The sequence below is a fragment of the Sarcophilus harrisii genome, chromosome 1, assembly GCF_902635505.1.
Source record: "Sarcophilus harrisii chromosome 1, mSarHar1.11, whole genome shotgun sequence".
NCBI lineage: Eukaryota > Metazoa > Chordata > Mammalia > Dasyuromorphia > Dasyuridae > Sarcophilus > Sarcophilus harrisii.
The window spans coordinates 709,030,996-709,054,477 of record NC_045426.1 but is presented as its reverse complement, the minus strand read 5'-3'; the positions used below and the strand labels follow the sequence as shown (position 1 = coordinate 709,054,477).

At 39.8% G+C, this 23,482-nt stretch overlaps 1 protein-coding gene across 1 annotated transcript in view; it reads right to left on the bottom strand.

Moving 5' to 3' along the window:
* Window positions 1–21,947: 21,947 nt before the first annotated feature.
* The window catches only part of SLC5A1 (solute carrier family 5 member 1), a 59,707-nt gene continuing 58,172 nt past the window's right edge, over window positions 21,948–23,482 (bottom strand). Inside the window, exon 15 of the mRNA XM_031948955.1 lies at window positions 21,948–23,324. Coding sequence (XP_031804815.1) covers window positions 23,107–23,324 — 218 coding nt within the window. The 3' untranslated portion in view covers window positions 21,948–23,106. The remainder of the gene's footprint in view (window positions 23,325–23,482) is intronic.

Below are 23,482 nucleotides of genomic sequence, written 5' to 3'. Positions count from 1 at the left end.
TAAAGAGCTATATGAATGCTGAGTTTTAATAATAGTGACAACAAAAATATTTATTGTAATGATCATAATGATTGTGATACGCCAGCATAGCTAGAAAGAGGGAGATCTGGGGTAAGGTCTGCCTCTGACAAACTGACTGTGTGACTCTGAACAAGTCACTTAACTTTTAATGCCATAAGCCCGATGTTAAGCAACATGACAAAAAACAAGGAAAAGGGAGAACACTTAAAATAAAGGGGACCCAGTGTTCCAAATCACTATTGATCAGAGAAATGCAAATTAAGACAACTCTGAGGTACCACTACACACCTGTCAGATTGACTAGGATGACAGGAAAAGATAATGCAGAATGTTGGAGGGGATGCGGGAAAACTGGGACACTGGTGCATTGTTGGTGGAGTTGTGAACGAATCCAACCATTCTGGAGAGGAATATGGTACTTTGCCCAAAGGGTTAATAAACTGTGCATAGCCTTTGATCCAGCAGTGTCTCTACTGGGCTTATATTCCAAAGAGATACTAAAGAAGGGAAAGGGACCTGTATGTTCACGAATGTTTGTGGCAGCCCTGTTTGTGGTGGCAGAAACTGGAAAATGAATGGATGCTCATCAATTGGAGAATGGTTGGGAAAATTGTGGTATATGAATGTGATGGAATATTATTGTTCTGTAATAAACAACCAGCAGGAGGATTTCAAAGAGCCTGGAGAGACTTACACGAACTGATGCTGAGTGAAATGAGCAGAACCAGGAGATCATTATATACCTCAACAACGATACTGTATGAGAATGTATTCTGATGGACGTGGATTTCTTCGACAAAGAGAAGACCTAACAGTTTCAATTGATCAAGGATGGACAGTACCAACTACACCCAAAGAAGGAACACTGGGAAATGAGTGTGGACTGCTTGCATCTTTGTTTTTCTTCCCGGGTTATTGTTACCTTCTGAATCCGATTCTTTCTGTGCAACAAGAGAACTGTTCGGTTCTGCACACAGATATTGTATCTAGAATTTACATATTTAACATGTATAAGATGGGCTGCCATCTAGGGGAGGGGCCGCAGGGAAGGAAGGGAAAAGTTGGAACAGAAGTGAGTGCAAGGGATAATGTTGTAAAAAAAAAAAAATTACCCAGGCATGGTTTCTGTCAATAAAACTATAATTTTAAAAAATGAAAAAATAAAGGGGACCCAGGCAAAATTCCCAGACTACCTCTACCAATAACCACAGCTGCTCCCCGGATCACTTTGCTACAGGTGCCCTTAGCTGACAAGATCTGCTCTGTGGGCCAGTGACTAAGAAAATAAAATGCCCCTAGAGACACTTTTCATTTACCTTGGGGCTGGGATCTCATTACATTATCTGTCCCCTCAAAGCCTTCCCTCATCCAAATCTGCACTTTACTTTCAGGATACAGTCAGCCTCCCAGTCACTCCAGCTCCCAACCCCAGGGTCCCCCTCAGTTCCTTATTCCCATTCACCCAATGTATCCAACCCATTGCCAAATCTTATCATTTATTTCTCTCTGCCTTTTGAATATCCCCCACTTCTCTCTATTCACACAGCCACCCCTGCTACACTACCGAGGAACAATTCTGGTCCTTCACATCTGCCAGACTATTGCAATAGCCTCCTAAGAGGCTCACCATCTCCAGTGTCCTCTCCCTTCAACTATACTCTCCTCAGTTGCCAAAATGACTTTTTCTACCCTACTCAATAAACCCCAATGGCTCCTTACCGACTCTAATAGCAGATGGTTTCATTTTAATCTCATCCTTTTACATTTATAATTTTTGTGTTCATTTTATGTACATTATTAATGGCACAATAGGTTAGTGTGGTGGATAGAGCACTGATTGGGCTAGCACTTCAGGCAGCATGAAGCAACCACTCCTATGAATCTAAGAAATAGACAGACAGAGTGATCTAGAGTTTTACACTGTCATGAGTTTAGTTTGATAGACTCTCTTCTTTTTTTCTTCTTATTAAAGCTTTTTATTTACAAAACATATGCATGGGCAATTTTTCAAGATTGATCCTTGCAAAACCTTGTGTTCCAAATTTTCCCCTCCTTCCCTCTACCCCTCCCCAGGTGGCAGGTAATCCAATACATGTTAAATATGTTAAAATATATATTAAATCCAATATATGTACACATATTTATACAGTCATCTTGCTGCACAAGAAAAATCGGATCAAGAAGGAAAAAAAATTGAGAAAGAAAACAAAATGCAAATACAAAATGCAACAACAGAGTGAAATGCTACGTTGTGATCCACATTCAGCTCCCACAGTCCTCTCTTTGGGTGTAGATGGCTCTCTTCATCAAAAGATTATTGGAACTGATCTGAATCATCTCATTGTTGAAAAGAGCCACATCCATCAGAATTGATCATCATATCATCTTGTTGTTGCCATGTACAATGATCTCCTGGTTCTGTTCTTAATAGACTTTCTTCATTTTTTAGTTCAATTAGAGCTAGATTACATAAATCAAAAATACAAATATTCTGAAGGCTAGAAAGTCTTCAGAGTTAGTGACTGGGAATGAAAGCAAGCAAAACACAAATGCCCATAAAATTACCTGAGGGCAGTGATAATTGCATTATACATCAGGAATATCCCATAACAAAAATGGAAAGAGAGTTCAGTTTCCATAGTCTAGGGCTTTATGTTCCTTTTTTCCCATGGTGCCCTTAGCTCCAAGTCACCCAACAATGTATTGCTGGTTGGTGCAGGGCAACCATTAAAAATCACTACATTTCTAATCCTAGATCAGTCAAAGTAAGAAATGAAATTGAAGAATGATTAAAATCTGGAGGGGGAAAATTGAAAACTCTGAGATCACTGAAATTCTCCATTCAGTCCAAATTCCAGAAATCATTATGAATACTGAAACAAAATAAAAACAGCTCCAAAAGCTATTGAAAGGAACTGAACATGGATAATAGCAAGGCACTTCATCAGCTCATTCTCCTCCATCAATATCCATCTTAATAAAAGGCATTATTTATCTTTACCAAATTATTACCAAGGATGAGACGATCAATGACCCTTACAAATAAAGTTTAATTACAGGTTGTAATATTACATATTGTATATTATGTATATATGTATTATATATATATAATGTCATACATTACAATGTATAATATATTATAGGTATAAGATAAAATTATGTACATTAAAATATTACAGGGTTATAAAAGAACAGCTTATTATCTATCCAATATTCACTGCACAAGCTCACCCAAAGCACAATAACATACATAATTGCATTTGTTGGTGATTCTAAAGCTTTATTATTCTAAAGCCATTCAGTTTCCTGGCATGGCATTGGTAGACTGTCCACAGGCACACAACCAGAAGGTCGGGACAACAGCTTTGTAGACTTTCCGTGTGATAATCAGTCTAATATCTCTCATCTCTCACACTTTCCTTTGGGGTCTTCCAAACACTGAGCTAACTCTGACAATGAATGTGTCACCTTCGTTACCATAAAACTATCCAGAGCACACAATTCTGTAACCAATGGGTCCACTTATGGATAGTATGATGCTGGCTGAGGGAGTACCTATATTTTCTTGTTGTTAATCTTTTAGGCCAAAACAAGCACAAGCACAAGCAGCAGAGAATTAATACACGTTGAATCCCAGCTTCAGAGGCTGAATCCCTGTGCACAATCATCTGCAGACAAAAAGTCATGCACCAACACTCCCTCCACTTTAGTCTTGGCTTATAGCCTTTGTAGGTCACAGAATTTAGCATCTGTGGTAGTTGACCTTGATGCCATGTTCATTCTCACAGAAGACATTTGATAACATGGCTGAAAATATCATGCTAAAAAGCATGGGAGCAAACACACAGCTTTGTTTCACTCCAATGAAAGAAAGCAGCATTCATTATCCAGAATCTGGGCAAGCATGCTGTCATAAAATCAACATACTGTGCTTTTCCAGGCAACCAGATTTTGTCTTAGTTTTCCATAAGCCCTCACAATTGACAATGTTAAAGGCACTGGTCAGATCTGTGTACAGACCTTTGTTCTGCACCGCAGCAAATACCATATCTACAGTTCCTTGGCTCTTTCTGAAGCTGTACTGGCTCTCAGGTAGATGGTCATTTCCCATGTGAAGGATCATCTTATCAAGGGGGACTCTGGCAAGAATTTTGCCAGTAATGACTAAGAGAGAGAGAGATGTTGCATGTCTCTAAGCTTTGCTTGTACTTTACTTTTGATGGAATTAAACATTGCCTTCTTAGAAATGGGTGAACTGTGCTGCTGATATACCCAGGGATTAGTGAGACTTCCCCTAAATTCTCTCCAATGCATAGTAAGAGCTGATCTTTCCTGTATGAAGCAAGAGATGATGTTGCTATGACAACAGAGCACACTCTAGCAATGACTGTCACAGGACTATCTACTCCTTTTATCTATTTAGAGACAGATTTAGAGGCATCTTTGAACACTTGAGAGTTCAAGGCAGGGTTCAACATCCTGAACTCTTCTTGCCATACAACCTAGAAAATTTCAGTCAGCTTTTATATAAGCAGTCGACCCCCGCCCCCATCTTATAAATCTCAGCTGAATAGAATCAGCACCTAATGCTTTACCACAGGGAAGGAGCCTAATGACATTCAAAACCTCTTCTTCACTTTAGAACATCAGCTGGGGAGCTATTGACTTCAACCTGAGGTAAACAGCCAATGATTTAAGCATTGATTGATGGTCAGTTGAGAACATGATGGAAGTGTCGAGCCTATCTCTTTAGGATCATGTCCTTATTACTAATCAATATGGCTCCATTAGCATTGAGGAGTTGAGATGTACCTTAGATCTCTGGCCCCTAAATTCCCTTTAAGGTATCATAAAGTGCTTTGGATGGTTACTATCAACATAAAACTTAATTTTACCTGCCTTCTTAATGAACCAAGAATCTTGCATCTTTATAAGCTTTGCTTATACTTTACTTTTGATGGAATTAAACACTGCCTTCTTAGAAATGGATGAACTGTCCTGCTGGTATATCATATGGAATTCTTGTTTTTTTTCTTTTAGCAGGTTCTGAATGTCCCTGTCATTTTCATCAAACCAGTCTTGATGTTTGCGAATGTTCTGATGTGATGAACAAATGATGTACAATAAATCTTTGAAAGCTGCCCAGTGCTTTTTTCCTTCATTGTTGCCAACTGTGTTGGTTCAACTTTCTCTTCAAGTTGTCTCCAAATTGTTCTCATCCAGAAAATCTCTCTAATCTGTTGACTTTAATTCTTCTGTTAGTCTTTTTGCGTTGGGAGTCACCACTTTTGTTGAATGTGAATATTCCGCCTGGAGAGGATAAGTCTATGATCAGTCCAGCACCCTATGCCATACATCATCTTTATCACTCTCACATCCTGTCTGTATCTTCATTCTTACAATCACATAGTTTGTTAAATGCCAATGTTTACTGTGAGGATGCATCCATGAAGTTTTATTGCACTTAGGTAAATGTAATACAGTGTTGGTGATGAGAAGGTCATGAGATACACAAGTCTTTAGTAGTATGTGACCATTGTTGTTGCCCCACTATGATTTGTCTGGTAATTTGAACCTACTCTAGCATGAAAGTCACCAGAGTTATAAACTTGTCTTAGCACACTGATGATGAGAGTCTCTGGGTCTTTAACTTCATCAGGGTCCATTGTGGTAGGAGCATAGGGACTGATGATAGAGGCATGGCATTTTCCTGTAAGTGGCAATCACATTGTCATGAGTCTTCTTTTGGAAGGCATAAACATTTGTTGTTGATGATGAATAGGAGAAGAATAAGGACAAAATAATCAATGGCTGGATATATGGATGCATTTGTCAGTGAATGGATAGATGAGGAAGAAGATGGAGGAATGAATTGATGAAGAGGAGGAAATGGATGGATGGATGGATGTGGAGGAAGCGTAGATGGATAGACGAATATGATGAATATGATAGAAGCATATGATGATAAAAATGGATGGATAAATAGATGGGTAGATAAATAAATATAGAGATAAAGGAAGGGAAGGATGAAAAAGCTGGCTATATATCAGGGAAGATGGATGGATGAATAGATGGTAATAGGTTAGTAGCGAAGGGGCTTAGCAGAATAGCAGGTGAATAGAAGGAAGAGAAGGAAGAGGATAAGTAGATTAGAAGATAATGAGAATGAATGGATAAGGGGGAGGAGGATAGATGGATGGATGGATGAATAAATGACTACACCAAGTAGTCACTTAGAACCAAGTAGTCATCTGACCCATTTATATAACCCAAGGATGTCTGAGCCTTCCTATCGGCTCCTATCTAATACATGCCTTATAATTCTGGTCTTCTTGTCTGCTCTGAATTTGTGTCTTCAGAGGTTGGCATAATGTTTGTCACATAAGAAAATAAAATAAAATAAAACAATAAATTTTAATAATGCTTTTTATTCATTAATATATGGTAAGGATGGACAGATGACTAGATCATGTGATGAAAATAGATGAAAAATGATGGCAACAGATTGGTGAATAGATGCTATTGAAGATAGTGATGAGGAAAAGGAAGAAGAGGATGAACAGTGATGGGGAGAGCAGCATGAATTTATGTAGCAGCTTAAGTTTTGCAAATCACATTGTAAATATTATTTCATGCTCTCCCTACTCTAAGGCTCCTTCTAACCCTGACTTTTAATATTTTAAGGTATCTCCCAGCTTTGACATTCTTTGTTCTCAAGCCTCTTCCCTCTCTGATATTCCCTGTTCTAAGACCCCTGCCAGCTGTTTACAATCATATTAGAAATGTCTTTCTTTAGCGCAGGCCCTGAAATGGGTACTGAAATACAGTTAGTTGTACCCATAGATAAAATGTGTTCATCTTGACAGCCAAGAGCCATTCTCTGCCTGAATACCCACAAATGACTATCCATTTATTTTGCAATGTTTTTGTTGCCCTGTTTCTCCTCAGCATAATGGTTTGTTTATTTAACTGATCCCCTGTGTGATTCTTGGAGACTTTTATCTTCATGAAATGTTATTCATTGAGCTGAGAAAAATGAGCAAATCCTGCTTGTGTTTAGTCTTCCTTTGCCAAAGCTAATTATGGGTTTTTCAAGCACCCTTTGGATGTGGTGCTGAAGTCTAATGAGGGTAGTGAAAGATGCTTACCATTGAGCAATATAAAGAAGTCAACCCTTGGGCAATGCACTCATTCAGTGTTTGACCAGATATTAATGGTCCTTTGCCCTGACAAACACGTGAACGGTTTATGATCTTCGTTTCAGCTAAATCACAGCATCTCAGAGCTGGAAGTAATCTCAGAAATAGTCAACCGTCCAGTTCACTCAAAATCCCTCTACCTTGTACCTGACAAGTGGGATCAGACCTCTAGCAAGAGGGAAGGCAGCTCAGCACCACCCACCACGGGACAGCTCTCATCATCAGGAAGTTTTGCACCAAATTTACCTCATTCTAGCTAGGCCCCAATTTTCCTACTTCTGCCTTCTGGAGCCAAGCAGAACAATCGAGTCCCTCTTCCCATGACAGCCTTGCAGCTTAACTAGCATTTAAAAATGAATTTAAGAAGCACGAGTCTTCTCTTCCCCAGGGGAAACTACCTCACAATTTCTTCAATGGATCCACGTATGGCATTGACTTGAGGCCATCAACTACTGTGGTTGCCCTCCTCCCAACACCTTTCAGTTTATAAATGTGGTACCCAGACATTGATGCATTGTTGGTGGAGTTGTGAATGAATCCAACCATTCTGAAGAGCAATCTGGAATTATGCCCAAAAGGTCATCAAACTGTGCATACCCTTTGATCCGGCAGTGCTACTACTGAGCTTATATCCCAAAGAAATACTGAAGAAGGCAAAGGGACCTGTATGTGCCAAAATGTTTGTGGCAGCCCTGTTTATAGTGGCCAGAAACTGGAAACTGAGTGGATGCCCATCAGTTGGAGAATGGTTGGGTAAGTTGTGGTATATGAATGTTATGGAATATTGTTCTGTAAGAAATGACCAGCAGGATGAATACAGAGAAGCTTGGAGAGACTTACAGGAACTGATGCTGAGTGAAATGAGCAGAACCAGGAGCACTCTGGCTTTATTAATAAAATTGTTAAGCTACCCAGAAACTATGTCTCTTGAACTTGTTAAACTACCACCTAGCTGACAGTTAAGATGGGATCCAAAAGAAGACCTTCCTTCATCCAAATCCAGCATTCAGTCTACAATGCCAGCCTATTTATGGTCTTACAGGTGAGGAAACTAAGTCCCAGAGAAAGGAAAGGATTTGCCCAGATTCTCCTTTCCTGCAATGTCCTGCCTTTCTCTCTCTGCTATCCAAGTCCTATCCAATCTTGAAAACTTATTTCAAGTCCCAAATCCTTGAAAAAGGTTTCCCCAATGATTCCAGCCAATGTCACTCTCTCCCCATCCTGATTCTCCATGGTACTCACTACCTGGACCATAGGTTCTGCCATCCAAGAGCAGCAAGACCAGACACATAGGATCATGGATGCCGAACTGGAAAGAACATTAAAGGCTACCTTTATTTTATGGTTGGGGAAACTGAGACTCAGAAAGTTTAACTGATTTGACCTTGAGGAGGGGATCATATTTACTTTGGCCTTTTACTATCTTATTCTTTGTTTAATATCTTTGGTGTCTTGTCCTGTATTTCTCCCCTCCCCTTCCCCCCATAGAATGTAAGGGCATTAAAGAAGAGAACTGTCTTCTTTCTTCTCTTTGGAATACCAGCACCTAGAACAATTCCCAAAGATCTGTAAATGTTTGATAAATGTTTGTCCAATTGAATTAGATTAAATGCTTCAGGAAATTAAATCCTGGCTTCCCGATGAAGCTGAAAGCTTCCTAAGGATAGGGAATTCTCTTATATGATAAGATTTAAAAGTGGAAGCAATCTTAGATATTATTTAATCAATCTCCTTCATGTAATTTTACAGAAAGGGAAACTGACTCAGAGAAGGGTAGACTTGCCTCTGATCCCACAGCTGTCAACAGGTACACATTATACTGAGTGTAAGAAGACTCACACAAAATGGTAGAAACTGGTTTCTAGCCAGGTTGACACAGCAGGAAAGCAAGAGCCTGGAGTATCTTTTTCTTCTAAATTATGAAGCTCCTGCCTGACCTAAGAAATTTGCTGATGAAAGCAGATGGAGAAGATAGTCCCAAGAACCAGAAAGTCACATTTTTGAGCTGGAAGCCCCCTTAGGAACACCCAGGCAACTCCTTCATCTTCCACTCCGACCTCAGGATAAAGCCCAGTAGAGACTGGATGGCCACCAAGTTGGGAAGAAAATGATGGTTTGAGTGTGGGGTGGGTGGGGTGGCTTCTGCCACCTGATTCAGAGGTTCTGAGAGTCCCTGGTTCTGATGTGTTGCTCTGGTCATGAGTCATCTGGAGGATCATGACCAGTGGTGGGGATCATGACTAGCTCTAAGGGGCACATTTTAGCAAGGTCATGGGAAGCTGGGGAGCCCCAGTGAGGGACGATGAAGATGATGAAGACCCTCAAATCAATGGCCCATGAAGAATAGTTAAAGGAACAGAGGATGTTTAATCTGGAGAAAAGTGTTGAGGGAGAATGATTTACATTTGTTCTGTTTGTATTTTTTTGTAGTAGCAAAGAATCCTAAACACAGTTGATACCTATTGATTGGGGAATTAATCAACCAATTTCAACATCCCAATGTAATGGAATATTGCTGCCCCCTAAGAACGTGCCCCCATGAACGTGAAGAATCTAGAGAAATCTGGGTAAATATATATATGAACAAATGCACAGAGAAGGAAGCAGAGCCAGAAAAACAATAGAAATGGTAATAGTAATTTATATCAATATGGTACCTTCCGTGTGCTATATTAAGCCTTTATACTTATTATCTCATTCGATCATCACAAATGTCATTGCCTAAGAGGCTGGTGTTATTATTATCCCCATTTTAAGAATAAGGAAACCAAGACAAACAGAAGTTTCCATTATTGCGGGAAGAAAAGAAGGTGGATATTATGCAGTTATAATAACAAACCTTTGTCCCAAAGATAAGATTTGCCACCTTCCTTCTTTGCAAAGATAAGAGACTGTGAAGTTAAATGGCATTATGGAAAGGACATTAGACCCGTAGTCAATGAATTTTGAATTCAAATTTTGCCTCAGACACCAGCTGTGTGAACCTGGTCAAATCACATGACCTCTCTTAACTTCATTTTGCCCATCTGTAAAATGGGGATAATAGTGGCACCTACTTCTTAGGGTTGTTATGAGAATGATTTATAAAGTGCTTTGCAAGTTTCACAACACTACAGAAATGCTAGTTATTATTTTTCCAACAGATTCGGGGGGGATATTGATTGATTTTTACTGAACTGCCTTTTCTTATTCTCATTCTTTTTTTACTCCTTGTTACAAGGGAAATGACTACATAGGGAGGGAGAAGGCATAGAGTTGGGAATGAAGATGAAGTAAAAACGAAAGATACCATTCCATGTGACTTCCTTTTAATGATTTAAATTTTATTGATATCTTTGGTTTTTTTCATCACTTTCATTCCCAAAGCTATAAGTACAATTTTTTATTGTACCTAATTATTGAGAAAATATTCTTCTCCTTAGCCTCAGGGGCAGAAACCAGAACAGTGAGTAAGCTACAGCAAATCAGATTTAGGCTGAATGTCAGGGGAACTTCTGAATAATTTACAGCTGTTCTCAGGGCTCTAGTGGGGAAGTTCCCACTTAATGGAGGCCTCCCAAGCCAAGTGGAGCTGAACATTTCTCCTTGGTGCTATAGAGGAGATTCTTATTGAGGAAAGGGATGGTCTCATTCACTCTGGAGACCCTTTACAACTCTGAAATGCTTTAAGCCTCTGATTGACTTTGGAGACCACGGTGATGAACATTCACATTATCGTAAGGGGTGTCTCCCACAGGGAGGATTGCTCTTACCCAAATTCTCTCTAGCACCCCAGCTTTCTGATCTCAGCTCATTACAGAATCTAGCCACCTTCTCTGAAAGTCTGAGTCAATCAAGTAAGAATGTAACTTCCTTTCTCACCATCATGTAGTCAAACAAAGGAAAGTTGGGCTGAATTGCATGATAATATTGCTTCAAGGTGGGAAAAGGGGGCTCTCCAAATTTTGCAAGCCCAGAGATACTGTGGCCAATGCTGTGGGAAGAATACGGGCTGGGGCTCCAGGAGTCATAGATTCTGGTCTCCTCTCTAGGAATCTCTTGTATGACCTGGGGAAAATCCCCACATATACATTCTGAAGATAGTTTTCACTTTGGTTTATGGTGAAATGAGGCTAGAATAGATTATCTCTACTAACCCTCTCAGCTGACATTCTCTATTCTAATGTCCCTCCCAGCACTGACATTGGTGTCATAAGAAAGGTCCAAATTGTGAAATTCCCTGTTTTAAGGCACCTTCCAGATCTGACATTTCCTGTTCTCAAGGCCCACTCAGCCCGATGTTCACTGTTCTAAGGTCATTCCCAGCTCTGATATTCTTTTCTCAGGCTCCTCAAGTCTGACATTTCCTGTTTTCAGGCCCTCTGAGTTCTGGCCTTGCATGTTGTAAGGTCCCTCCCAGGATTCACATTCTCTGGCCTAAGGATCCTGAAATTCTCTGTTCTTAGAATCTTCCTGGTTCTTACATTCTGTATCATTAAGAAAGGGCAGAGAATACTCTGGGACAGAGAATATGAGTAATCCCCAGACTGAAGAACCCCTAACAATATTCTTTTTGCAGGCAGGTAGACCTGGAGCGCACCTCACTTTGGGCACCACCTAGGAATCAGTGGCCCTGAAGTCAAGAAATCCTGATATTCAATCCGGTCTCGGACATTTCCTGACCTATCAGATGCCCTGTTCCTTTTCCAGGTACCCTGAATTCTACACAGGTCCTCAACATTCTTCATGGCTCAGTTCTGCCATCACCTCCTCCATGAATTCTCCTAGATTCTGCTGAAAGTGATTCCCTTGGGGAGATAAGGCAGATTGCTGTGCTCGAGCTTTGAACTCCTTTGATAGTCTAATATGTTTTGTAATTATTTGTTTACCTTTCAAAGTATTTTTTATTGCACTCTAAAGTCCAGGAGGCCAGATATAATATCTAATTCACTTCCTAAATCTGGGTCCATCTATCAGCAAGCCTTCATGAATGGCTTCTAGCTGTGTAGAGTGATAGATCTGGATCAAGAAAAACCAAAGTTCAAGAACCAGTAGTACATTGTACACGGTAACAACAAGATTGTTCAGTGAAGAACTGGGAATGGCTTAATCATTATTAGCAATACAAAGATTCACACAATTGCAAAGACTAAGGAGGAAGCATACGACAGAGAAAGAACAGATATTGATTGAATACAGACATTTATCACTCTCTTTCTTCCATTTTTCTCTTTTATTTAAGTCCTCTTCTGCAAAATGGCTAATAAGGAAATATTTTTATATAATTTCCCATGTCTGACCTATATCTGATTGCACCATTTCAAGGGTTTGGGGAGAGGAGGGAAGAAGAGAGGGATAGAATTTCAAATAAAATAAAACTTTAAATAAAAATGTTTAAAATTGGGAGGGAGAGAAACCAAAATTCAAATTCAGTCTCACACTCACTAAGTATGGGTCAGGTTGTTAAATGTCCAGTGTTAGCGTTCATATCTCAGAAACTGGAAAATGCTACAGGTCAGGGTTAGATTTATTGTTCTGTAGATTATCTAGCTTGAGAAAATGATGTAGAAAATGTTAAGAATGGAGATTAAATTTTAAAATGTGTCATGATCCAGAAAGCCAGTTGTTAAGCATTTACCAAACTATCCCTGTTTTCATATGACCCTAAGCAAATTAAATAACCTTAATCAGTCTCAGCTTCCTCATCTTTAAGAGGAGGATAATAAAGGAACCTTGTGAGAATAGAATAAAATAGAATAATATTAATAAAGTGATTTACAAACCTCATAATGGTATGTAAATGTTAGCTGCTGCTACTACTATTACTATAACTGCCGCTGCTATTGCTGCTATCATCATCACCCTCAAAATTTGGTTACCTGGAAAAGTTCATTAGATCAGTTCTATGGTAGCCTGCTTGCTTGGGTTCTAGATGATGGCTAGAGCTCTCACTAGTTTCCAGTCACCAGGTAGCGACGCGGGGCCGGGTGCTCGCTCCCATGCTTTTTGACGTGATGTTTTCAGAAATATTGTTGGACGATGTTGCCTTTGACAAAGACGAAAAAAGCATCAAGGTCATCTATGGCACTGATGGCCAGTTATTTAACTTGAAAAGGCGACAAACCAAGACTAAAGTGGAGAGAGAATTGATTTGTTTGTAGATGATGTCGCTCTATGCAGCCTCTGGAGTTGAGATGCGACAAAGTCAGGATCGATTCTCTGCTCATTTTGGTCAAGCAATTAACATCCAGAAAAGGCAGGTCCTTCACCAGCCAGGACCATGCCATCCACCAGGGGAACCACTGGTTCCAGAAGTCGTCGATACTGTGGTATGTCTCTTCCCTTCTCACTCTGCAGGGATGTACACAGAGATGATGAGGCTGCCACTCGCATGGCCAAAGCTAGTGTTTGGGAGGCTGTGAGAGGCCGTAGAACCAGAGGCCTGCGGGGCCATTGTGCTGCCCTCACTGCTGTCAAACTGGACAGTCTACCAGCGCCAGGCCAGGAAACAGAATGGCTGCCACTGGGGAGATTCTGAAGATCCCCTGGCAGGATGAGGTGCTGGACACTGAGGTCCTTTCTGGAACTAAACCACTGAGGTTCCAACTCTGCTACAGAGAGTGCAACTCTGATGGGCCTCGATTGCCAAATGTCTATTTGACAAAAAGACTTATGGAGAACTCGTGTGAGACAGCTGCTCAGAAGGGACACAAGGTCACTCTCGGAGTCTCTGAAGAACTTTGGAACTGACTGTGAGACATGGGGGATGTCGGCCCAGAACTGAAAGGCTTCAGTCGAACCCAGCTCCCCTAGGACACTTCCCAGCAAATCCAACAAAGGGCCACGGTGGGAGGTGGTTGAGGGCGCCATGATTAAAGCACCAGCTCTGAAGGCAAGAAAACCTGACATCAAGTCATTTAACTTCTCTGAGCCTCAGTCTCTTCCTCTATAAAATGGACAGGAAAATTACACTTCCTCTCAGGCCTGTTGTGGCGTGCATAGCATAGTGCCTGGCACACAGTAGGTTCTTAATAAGTGTTTGTCAAGTGACTGACTCTATGACTTATGAAATTTTATCCTAGTCGGTTTGGTCCATTGTCTGAGCCTGATCTTTCTGGATCCTGACTCCAACATCAATAAGCATTTATTAAGCACCCAACCTTAAGCTAATTGTCCAGCTAGCTCTCTCCCCCAGCTTCGCACTATCTTTAAATTGAATAAGCAGCTCTGCCCTTCTCTCCTCAACTGCTTTGTAACCTGACCCCCAACAGGTACCCTGCCATAGGTCCAAAGTCTGTCTTAGATCTTATACCCATGAGACCTTTCAGGTGCCCACAGTCTTGAGTTGAGGAGGCAAAGTGAAGCCGAGACAGATGTAATGGTTCAGAGTCACTCCACGGCCTCTCCATTTCATTATTACTCCATCTTAAGTGTTCTGCTCTGTCTCTGTTTGCTTCCCTCTCTCTCTTCCCCTCCCTCCTTTGCTTCTTCACACTCCTCACACCACCTCTTTCCAAGGAGTCCAGTCCAGACGTGTCTCCAAGAACCATATCTGCAGCCAGGGAAACTTGCACAATCCATTTGAGGTCTATTGGGGGGAAAAGTTAAGCTCTAAATGGTGTCTATGCAAAAAAAGGAAGGTGTTGATGGAGCTGAGACCAGCGCCCATGTAGGACCACCAGGAGATGGAGGTAAAAGCCAAGAATTAAAACAGAAAGTGAGCAGACAGTTGTTCCAACTTCACACTCAGTGTTCTCTAAGGTTGTTAAAGAGTACAGAGAAGGGAAATGGGAACCAGTCATCCCATTCAGAACTGTGAGAACATGACTATAGTTTACCCCTGCATCCAAGATTGTAAGATGGAATAGAATCTGGATCTGGCATAAAGTTCAAGTGTAGGAACTGAGACTGAAGACTTATGTAAACAGGGAATAATGAAGAAATACTATCAGTCTAGAGAAACCCAAGAAGTAAATTCAGAAGAAAAAGAATGAGAAGAATGTCAAAAAATAAAAGGAAGGCTTGGTTACAAGGATTTCAAGAGTGATGGATAAAGAAATGTAGCAAGAAATAAAAAGGACATACATTTATAAAGGAAAAAATGGAAAGATAATAAATGGCCTAGAACTAAGAGTAGAAAATATTGCCCATATATTTAAATCCCTGAAAATCAGAATGGAGTAAATAGAATTCAGTGATACAAGAAGTCAAAAAGAAATATTAGAACAAAGTCAAAAGACTAAATCACCTACTATGAGAGACAATTTAAGATTCATCAAATATCCTAAAAATCATAATTAAGTGAAAATTCTAAATAATCTATTTCAAGAAACCACAAAAGAAAACTCCACAGAACTGTTAGAACTAGAGGACATAGTAAAAATAGAAAAGATTTATCCATCTTAAAGGAAATCCCAAATTAAAAATGTCCCAAAGTGTGATAACGAAAACCCAGAACTCCTGAGTGGGAAAAAAAAATATTGCAAGTAACCCAGAAGGAAGAATTCAAGTAGCAGGGAACCACAATTAGGATAACACAAGAACTATGTCACAAATACTCTAAATGAGAGAAAATATTGGATATGATATTCCAAAAGATGGAATTTTATAGCTGGACAGCAAGTATTTATTAAACACTTATCTTATTTATTCTGTTCCAGGTTGTGTTCTATGTACTGAGGATACAAACAGAAGCAAAAAGAAAACAGTCTCTGACCTCAAGGAACTTACATTTCTATAGAAAACATATGAAAGTTATTCATTCCAAATCAGGGAAATCATCAAAAATCCAAGAGACTCGATATAACCAATAATAAAGTGACTTGAAAAACTAAGACTAAGCTGTAGAAGTAAATATGAACCTTTAATAAAGTAAAGTTATTTAGGTGGTGGAGCAGGATAGTGGTTGGTATGGACTGAGATAGTCATACCTGACCTTTATTTCTAGAACAGGCTTAAAGTGTCTTGAAGTTTTGTTTTTTAAACTACATGAAGTTAATTATCTTAATGATTTTAAGGAGTCTTTTAGCTTGGACATATTGCAATTCCTTATATTTTAGTCCACTTACTGAAAGGGAATGGGGAAGCAAAGGACTTGGACCTTTAATTATCTGTGTACGGTTTGGTCATGTATACTTATTGTGTATCTAATTTATATTTTAATATATTTAACATCTACTGATCATCCTGCCATCTTGGGGAGAGGGGGCGGGGGGTAAAAGGTGAAAAATTGGAACAAGAGGTTTGACAATTGTTAATGCTGTAAAGTTACCCATGCATATATCCTGTAAATAAAAGGCAATTTTAAAAAATTAATAATAATTATCTATGTACATAAACCCATTTACAACTACTTATCTTTTGAATAAATGAATTTCAAAATGAAATAAAATTCTTGAAATTTCAAACATCTCTGATGAAAAGACCAGAACTAAGTAGGAACTAAAATTCAAACACAGGAGTCCAGAGAAACCTAGAAAGCTAAATACATTTAAGAAAGTAAGTGACCACAGAATGATTACCTTCTATTGAGGAAGAAGATACAAGTGTCCTTTCAGGACCTCACTATCTCTAATGGCCGAGTTAAAAAAGACAAACACTGGGCCTACATGTGGTTTTGTTCTATTTTATTGATTTAGATAAGAAAGAAAATGGAGGGGTAAAAAAAGGAATAAAAAAGACAGAAGAGAGAGGAACCTGCTATTTCTCATAATTGGAATGTACCAGATGAGAAGTATACAATCATGAACCCTGCTCTTATGTTAATCAGTCTAGTGAGAGTTGAGTATTTATACACACGCACGCATGCACGCACGCACTCACTCACTCAAAGAGCTTTGAGTAGAAATGCATTAAATCCAACAGGAAAACAGTCAGGAATGAGGACAGAGAAAAGAAATTTAAGACGAAGCATAGAATTAGGAAGAGAATAAGCAAACCAAACTCTTATCTATGGCCATGAGATAACAAGGAAGTAATATTAAAAAGAGATTTGAAACCAGATCAGAATTAGTAATCTGGGCCTGGGCTAGATGAAGAAAGAAGAGAGCAAGAGGTATAAGACCAGACAATTGAAATGATGCATTACTAATATTGATTTAATTTCCTGTCTTTCATTATGTTCTTTTCTTTTGTAAAGACTATGCAAAGGGCAAAGAGAGGAAAAATTATAAAAGGATATAAAGAAATTAAAGGGAATGAAAAGAAATGAAAATGCAACTAAAAATCACAACTTGTGAATGATATGAATTCCCCCACAAAATGGAAGACAGCATAAGTGATTAGAAAGAAAAATCCAACAATTTTTTATAAGAAACATTCATTTCAGATAAGACAACAGTAAAAATAAATGTGATTAAAAGATATTAGAAGAAAAACTACATAATGTTAAAATGGACTATATATGAAAAAAATTCATTCATTTATTTGCTGAATGGCATGGCATCTAAGTTTCTTGGATTGCTGTCTTTTAAAAAGTCATCACCAAATACTAGCTTACTAGTTATGTTCCTTTCTATAAGTATCCAGATTGATCCTTGGAAAATAAACCCATTCCCTTTCCAGGACATATTCTAAGGTTTTCCCAGTATAGCAATACCTTCCAGAGCTTATATTCACTATTACAGAACCATGATGATTCATCAGGACTAAGTATTTAAAGCAAAAGCTAATCAAATCACAAGAAGAAATGTAGCACGGAAGTATAATTATGTACCTCAATGTTGCCCTTTCAGACCTAAACAAATCTAACAAAAATATATAGCCCAAAGTAAAACCTGGGTAGAATTTCAAACATGTTAGATATGATAGAACTTTTATAATGACTGCATGGGAATAAAAATGATTATACAATTTTTGAGATTTACATGACACCTGTAAAGTGTCATGCTAGAGCATAAAAATCATAAATATTGTTAAAACACAAAATGTATAATTATGATTAAGTACAAACCAACAAAAATTATAATCAGATAAGGGGAGTTTGAACAAAGAATTTCAACTTACATAGAAACTAAATAATATAATCTTAAATAATGTATTGATCAAAGAGCAAATCAGAGAACAACAAATAATGGTTTATTTTAATAAGAAAATGGTTACTTCTCAAATATGGTATAGTGGTGGTTCTATGGACTAGATAGCCCTTCCCATTCTCAAAATATGTGATTCTGCAAACTTAAAAACTGAGAAAAGCAACAAATCAAAAAATCCCAACTACACATGGAAATAGAAACCTCTTCCTTTTTTTCCTCCCTCCCAACCCAAGAATAAGCAAAATGAAATTCCTTCATAAGAACTGGACTCTACTCAGAGGGGTTGGGGAATTACAGCGAGAAAGACTTAAGATCCTCACAAGGAAAAATTTCCTAGCAATCGGCAGTGTCTCAGAATGGAATGGGCTACTTAGCAAAGTACCCAGTACACAGTAGGCATTTAATAAGTGCCCTTCTTTGACCTTCTTTCATCTTCAAGAGAAAGCGGGATAACTAACTGGAGGCGTGTTACAAAAGGGGTGCTGGGCCAAGTGCAGGTAGGACTACAAGGTCTCTGTAACCTCTTCCCACACAGAGACTCTGGACCTCCTAAGGAAGCACTCTGCCCTGCACAAATGTCATATTGATGATAGGAAAAATCTCTGCTGCCATCTGCTGGATGCTGGATTTGCTTTGTCTTTTGGTGCTTACAGTACATAACTTTAGCATGATTTATTATTTTCATAAATAACAGGTAACCAACACAGTACTTCATGCATGGACCTATAATAAAACTAGAGCATGTGACTTGATTTCTGGTTTTTCAGAGTTTAATTTCAGGTAAACCTCCTTGTTGATCTGTAGGGGATAGATCTATAAAAAGATAAACAGATGGGGCAGCTGGGTGGCGCAGTGGATGGAGCACTAGCCCTGAAGTCAGTTCACATCTAGCCTTAGATACTTAACACTTCCAGCTGTGTGACCCTGAGCAAGTCACTTATGCCTCGGTGGGGGGGGGGGAAGATAAACAGATGTTGAGAAATATGCTATTTTTTTGTTAATTTCATTAGGAAATTTTCACCATTCTCTGCTTTTTCCTTACCTTTTAGATCACAATTTAGTGTTCCATAGGACATAGCACAAGCAATAGTGATTTTTTTAATCCCATACCCTCAGTCCTTGCCTTTCCTTGATTTTCTCCACAGCGTATTTTCATTTCTTGAAGGTTTCAATGATTTGTCATCAATCTCCCTTTGGTGACTGGTTGCCTCTCAGCTGCCTACAGACATGCCCAGATCTCACTCATCCTTTTAAAAAAAAAGACCTTTTCTTGACTCTCCCATTTCTTCAAGTTACCCAGTCTCATTCCTCCCTTAGATAACTGAATTGCAAGAAACAGCACTGCCCTCTGTGCCTCAATTTCCTCATCTCTCATTTCTCAGCATCTTGATTCTTGGATTCTGACTCCCCAAGCACACTGAACTGCTGCCGCAAAGATTGCCAATAACTTTTTAATTGGGAAGTCCAATGCTTTTTCTTCAGCCCTCAGCCCTCTTGAACTCTTTGCAATGTTTGTAACCTCTACATTCCTCCCTTGGTTTCTAGAATATTTATTTTTCCTTCTCCTTTTCCTCCCTGTTTGACTGCTCTGGCAAAGACTCCTTAGTCATCATTCTTTCCTTCCATCAAAGAACACCAGGGCTCTATGCCTCAGAACTGGCTCCACCTTTTTTTCTTTTTTTTTTTAATAGCTTTTTATTTACAAGTTATGTGCATGGGTAATTTTACCTCATTGACCATTGCCAAACCTTTTGTTCTAATTTTTCCCTCCTTCCTCCACCCCCTCCCCCCGATGGCAGGTTGACCAATACATGTCAAATATGTTAAAGTATAAATTAAATACAATATAAGTATACATGTCCTGACAGTTATTTTGTTATACAAAAAGAATTGGACTTTGAAATAGTGTACTATTTATTACTGGCTCAACTTTTGGCTCCAACTTCTCTCTATTTTGTGTGATTCTGTCTTTCTGTTTCTCTCTTACTCTCTTGTTTGTCCCTGACTCTCATGATTCTCTCTCTCTCTCTCTCTCTCTCTCTCTCTCTCTCTCTCTCTCTCCCCCTCCTTCTCTCTCTGTCTCTGCCTCTGTCTCTCTCTCTCTCACACACACACACACACACACCCTCTCTCTCTCTCTCTCTCTCTCTCTCTCTCCCTCTCCCTCTCCTCTCTCTCTCTCTCTCTCTCTCTCTCTCTCTCTCTCTCTCTCTACACACACACACTCTCTCTCTCTCTCTCTCTCTCTCTCTCTCTCTCTCTCTCTCTCCCCCTCCTTCTCTCTCTGTCTCTGCCTCTGTCTCTCTCTCTCACACACACACACACACACACACACTCTCTCTCTCTCTCTCTCTCTCTCTCTCTCTCCCTCTCCCTCTCCTTCTCCTCTCTCTCTCTCTCTCTCTCTCTCTCTCTCTCTCTCTCACACACACACACCTCTCTCTCTCTCTCTCTCTCTCTCCCCTCTCCCTCTCCCTCTCCCTTCTCTCTCTCTTTCTCTTTCTCTCTCTCTCTCTCTCTCTCTCTCCCTCTCTCTCTCTCTCTCTCTCTCTCCCTCTCCCTCTCCCTCTCCTTCTCTCTCTCTCTCTCTCTCTCTCTCTCTCTCTCTCTCTCTCTCTCTCTGTGTGTGTGTACAAGACTTAAAGGGGAACTCAGGACTGAGAATATCCTCTCTCCTTTGGACATGTAAAAACTCAACTGAAGCAACTCAGTCTCTGAGTTTATAGATATATAGATATGCAGGTAAAAAGCGAATGCCAGTAGAAGAAAATACACAGAATAACCTAAAGAATTGGTGTAAAATACTGATCCACTAATTCTATGAGAATTCTGACGTGATCCAATAAGCCTTTTCCTGATCCCATTTGTCAAGCACAGAGATATCTCATTGTATGGAAATTCAAATTTAAAATTTTTCAAGGAAACACCCAAATATTTAGAATTTTGATAAATGTTTATAAATAAAATCTACCTTCTGCCTCCTGGATTGCAAGAATCAATCAACAAACATTTATGAAGCACTTCCGGTGTGCCCATCACTGTGATGAATGTGTTCCTTTCTCGTTTCTATCAATGTGACCACTACTATCCCATTATACAGACTCCCTAGTTCATCATTATTCAAGCTGAACCAGCCTGGGTATATAAGAAGAGCTCAATTGGAAGCCATCACCAACTATTCCTCATTTAAGGACCTGATAGTTTATTGAGAAATTATCCCAGGGAGATATCCAAGGATCCCTGGAATTCTGTTTTTCTCTTGCTCTCCTTCCTAAAGCCCGGAATCAGCTGTGACTTGGGATGAACACTTAGGGGAGCCAAAAAGCCTTTGCTTTCTCATTTTGTAGGAGAGAGATCTCAAAGATAATTTGTGCTTCATGTTAATAAATATTAAGGATATACATCTGCTCTATACGTTCAGAGAGCTCCTGCAGTTGAATACTAATACATAGTCTTTTTTTAACCTGCTCTCCATCTTTCAGAACAGCATAAGGGGGATTATCCCCATTTAAAAGAGGAGAAAACTGACATTCATTTCGGTTAAGTGATTTGCTGATGATCACACTGCTACTATCTGGCAGAATGCAAATACGCGTCTTCCTGATTCTCATTTCAGCATTTCACACGCTCTTCTCTGGCAAGGGATTCTGGAGTTCTTGAATTCATCAAGTTCCCTTCCATATTTCGCTGATATATTCAATAAACCAGACTCGAAAATGGTTAAAAACATTTTATTGGATGAACGCCAGATATACAATCCTTCCAGCTTCCGAATATGTGGCAAGTACAAAAGGTGGGTTCATGGCAAATAGAAGGAAACAAGAAAAGAGGGTCACATGGCCAGGCAGAGGCAGAGTCAAGATTTCAGTTCGGCTCTTTTCTTCATTAGCGGGCTGTCTCTTGTGTTAGAAATGGAAGGAACTTTCAGAGACCATTAAGTCAAACAATAAGAGGATTTGAGAGGTAAAAGGGGTCCAAATGGCCTCCTAGTTCAACCCATATGAGAAAAAGGGATCTCTATCATAATATGATTAACAAGTCGTTGTCTCCCCTCACTTGAATATCTCCAAGAAGGAGCGGCTCACCACTTCCCAAAGTAGCCTATTCCCATTTGGGACAGCCCTAATTGTTAGAGCTGTCCTTGGAAAAAACAACAATCCAATGCCCTCGTTTTACAGATGGATCAACTGAGGGCAGAGAGGGGAAGGAATTTGTTTAGGATCACCCATAAAGGTGGTGGTAGAACCAGGACTCCAACTTAGGCCTCTGGATTCTGAGTCTCAGGAGCAGCAACTACCCGGACAATGATTATGCACGTTTTCTCTAATTCCTGGAGCCCAGGGGAAAGGATAGGCTGCCGGGAGTAGATCTCTGGAGGAAAAGAATCACAGGCACAATGAGCACCCAATGCCAGTGACTTCATTCCTCCAAATCAGGGTTTCCATGATGAAACTACACGAGGCCAAAATGCAGCTGATCTCACGCTCTCTAGGTCTCCTCATCCTCGGGGACTATTTGAGCTTGATCTTCATCTTCTCCTCACCTAACACAATGGCAGGTGCTCGCTAAATATGGGTCCCATTAAATTGAATTGGACGGAATCCCCAGAAAAACGAATGTGGCCTTTCCTCCTTGCTTTAGAGGGCTATCATATATACAACAGCTTTCTTCACTTTGCTTCAAAGATAATTTAACAATGAGAAAATTATTTTCATTTGTATAGGCTCTAATTACACATATGTACACTGATATTCTTAGTTATAATTTACAACTGAATTCCTCTCTCTCCTCTCACAGCCTGGAATCCAGCGGACGGAGAAGGGATGAGAGGCTGGCCTCCAGGAGCCTGGTTTCCAGCGCAGGGACAGCTGAATCTATGCAAAGAAAGCGTGGCAGAAGACAGCCACGGCCAGGAGGATGATGCCATTGATGTTGACAATATTCCTCCACAGGGGCTTCTCTGATGTGTCTGTCAGTTTCATCTTGAGGGCGGCCTCCTCCTCCTTAGTCAGCTTGGGCCCCTTCTGCTGGTCCAGTCCACAGAACATGTCATAGGTCTTCCGGAGGCAGCTCTTATTCTCGGGAGGAGTTTCTGTGTCAAAGAAGCACAAGAGAATTATGGGACTCAAGGGTTAGGGAACCTGAAATAGCAATGAGATATTGAGGGGTTTCTGCCTCAAAGAAGCACAAGAGAATTGTGGGATTCAAAGATTAGCCTGTCTTGTATTAAGGGCAACTTCCCCTCTGATT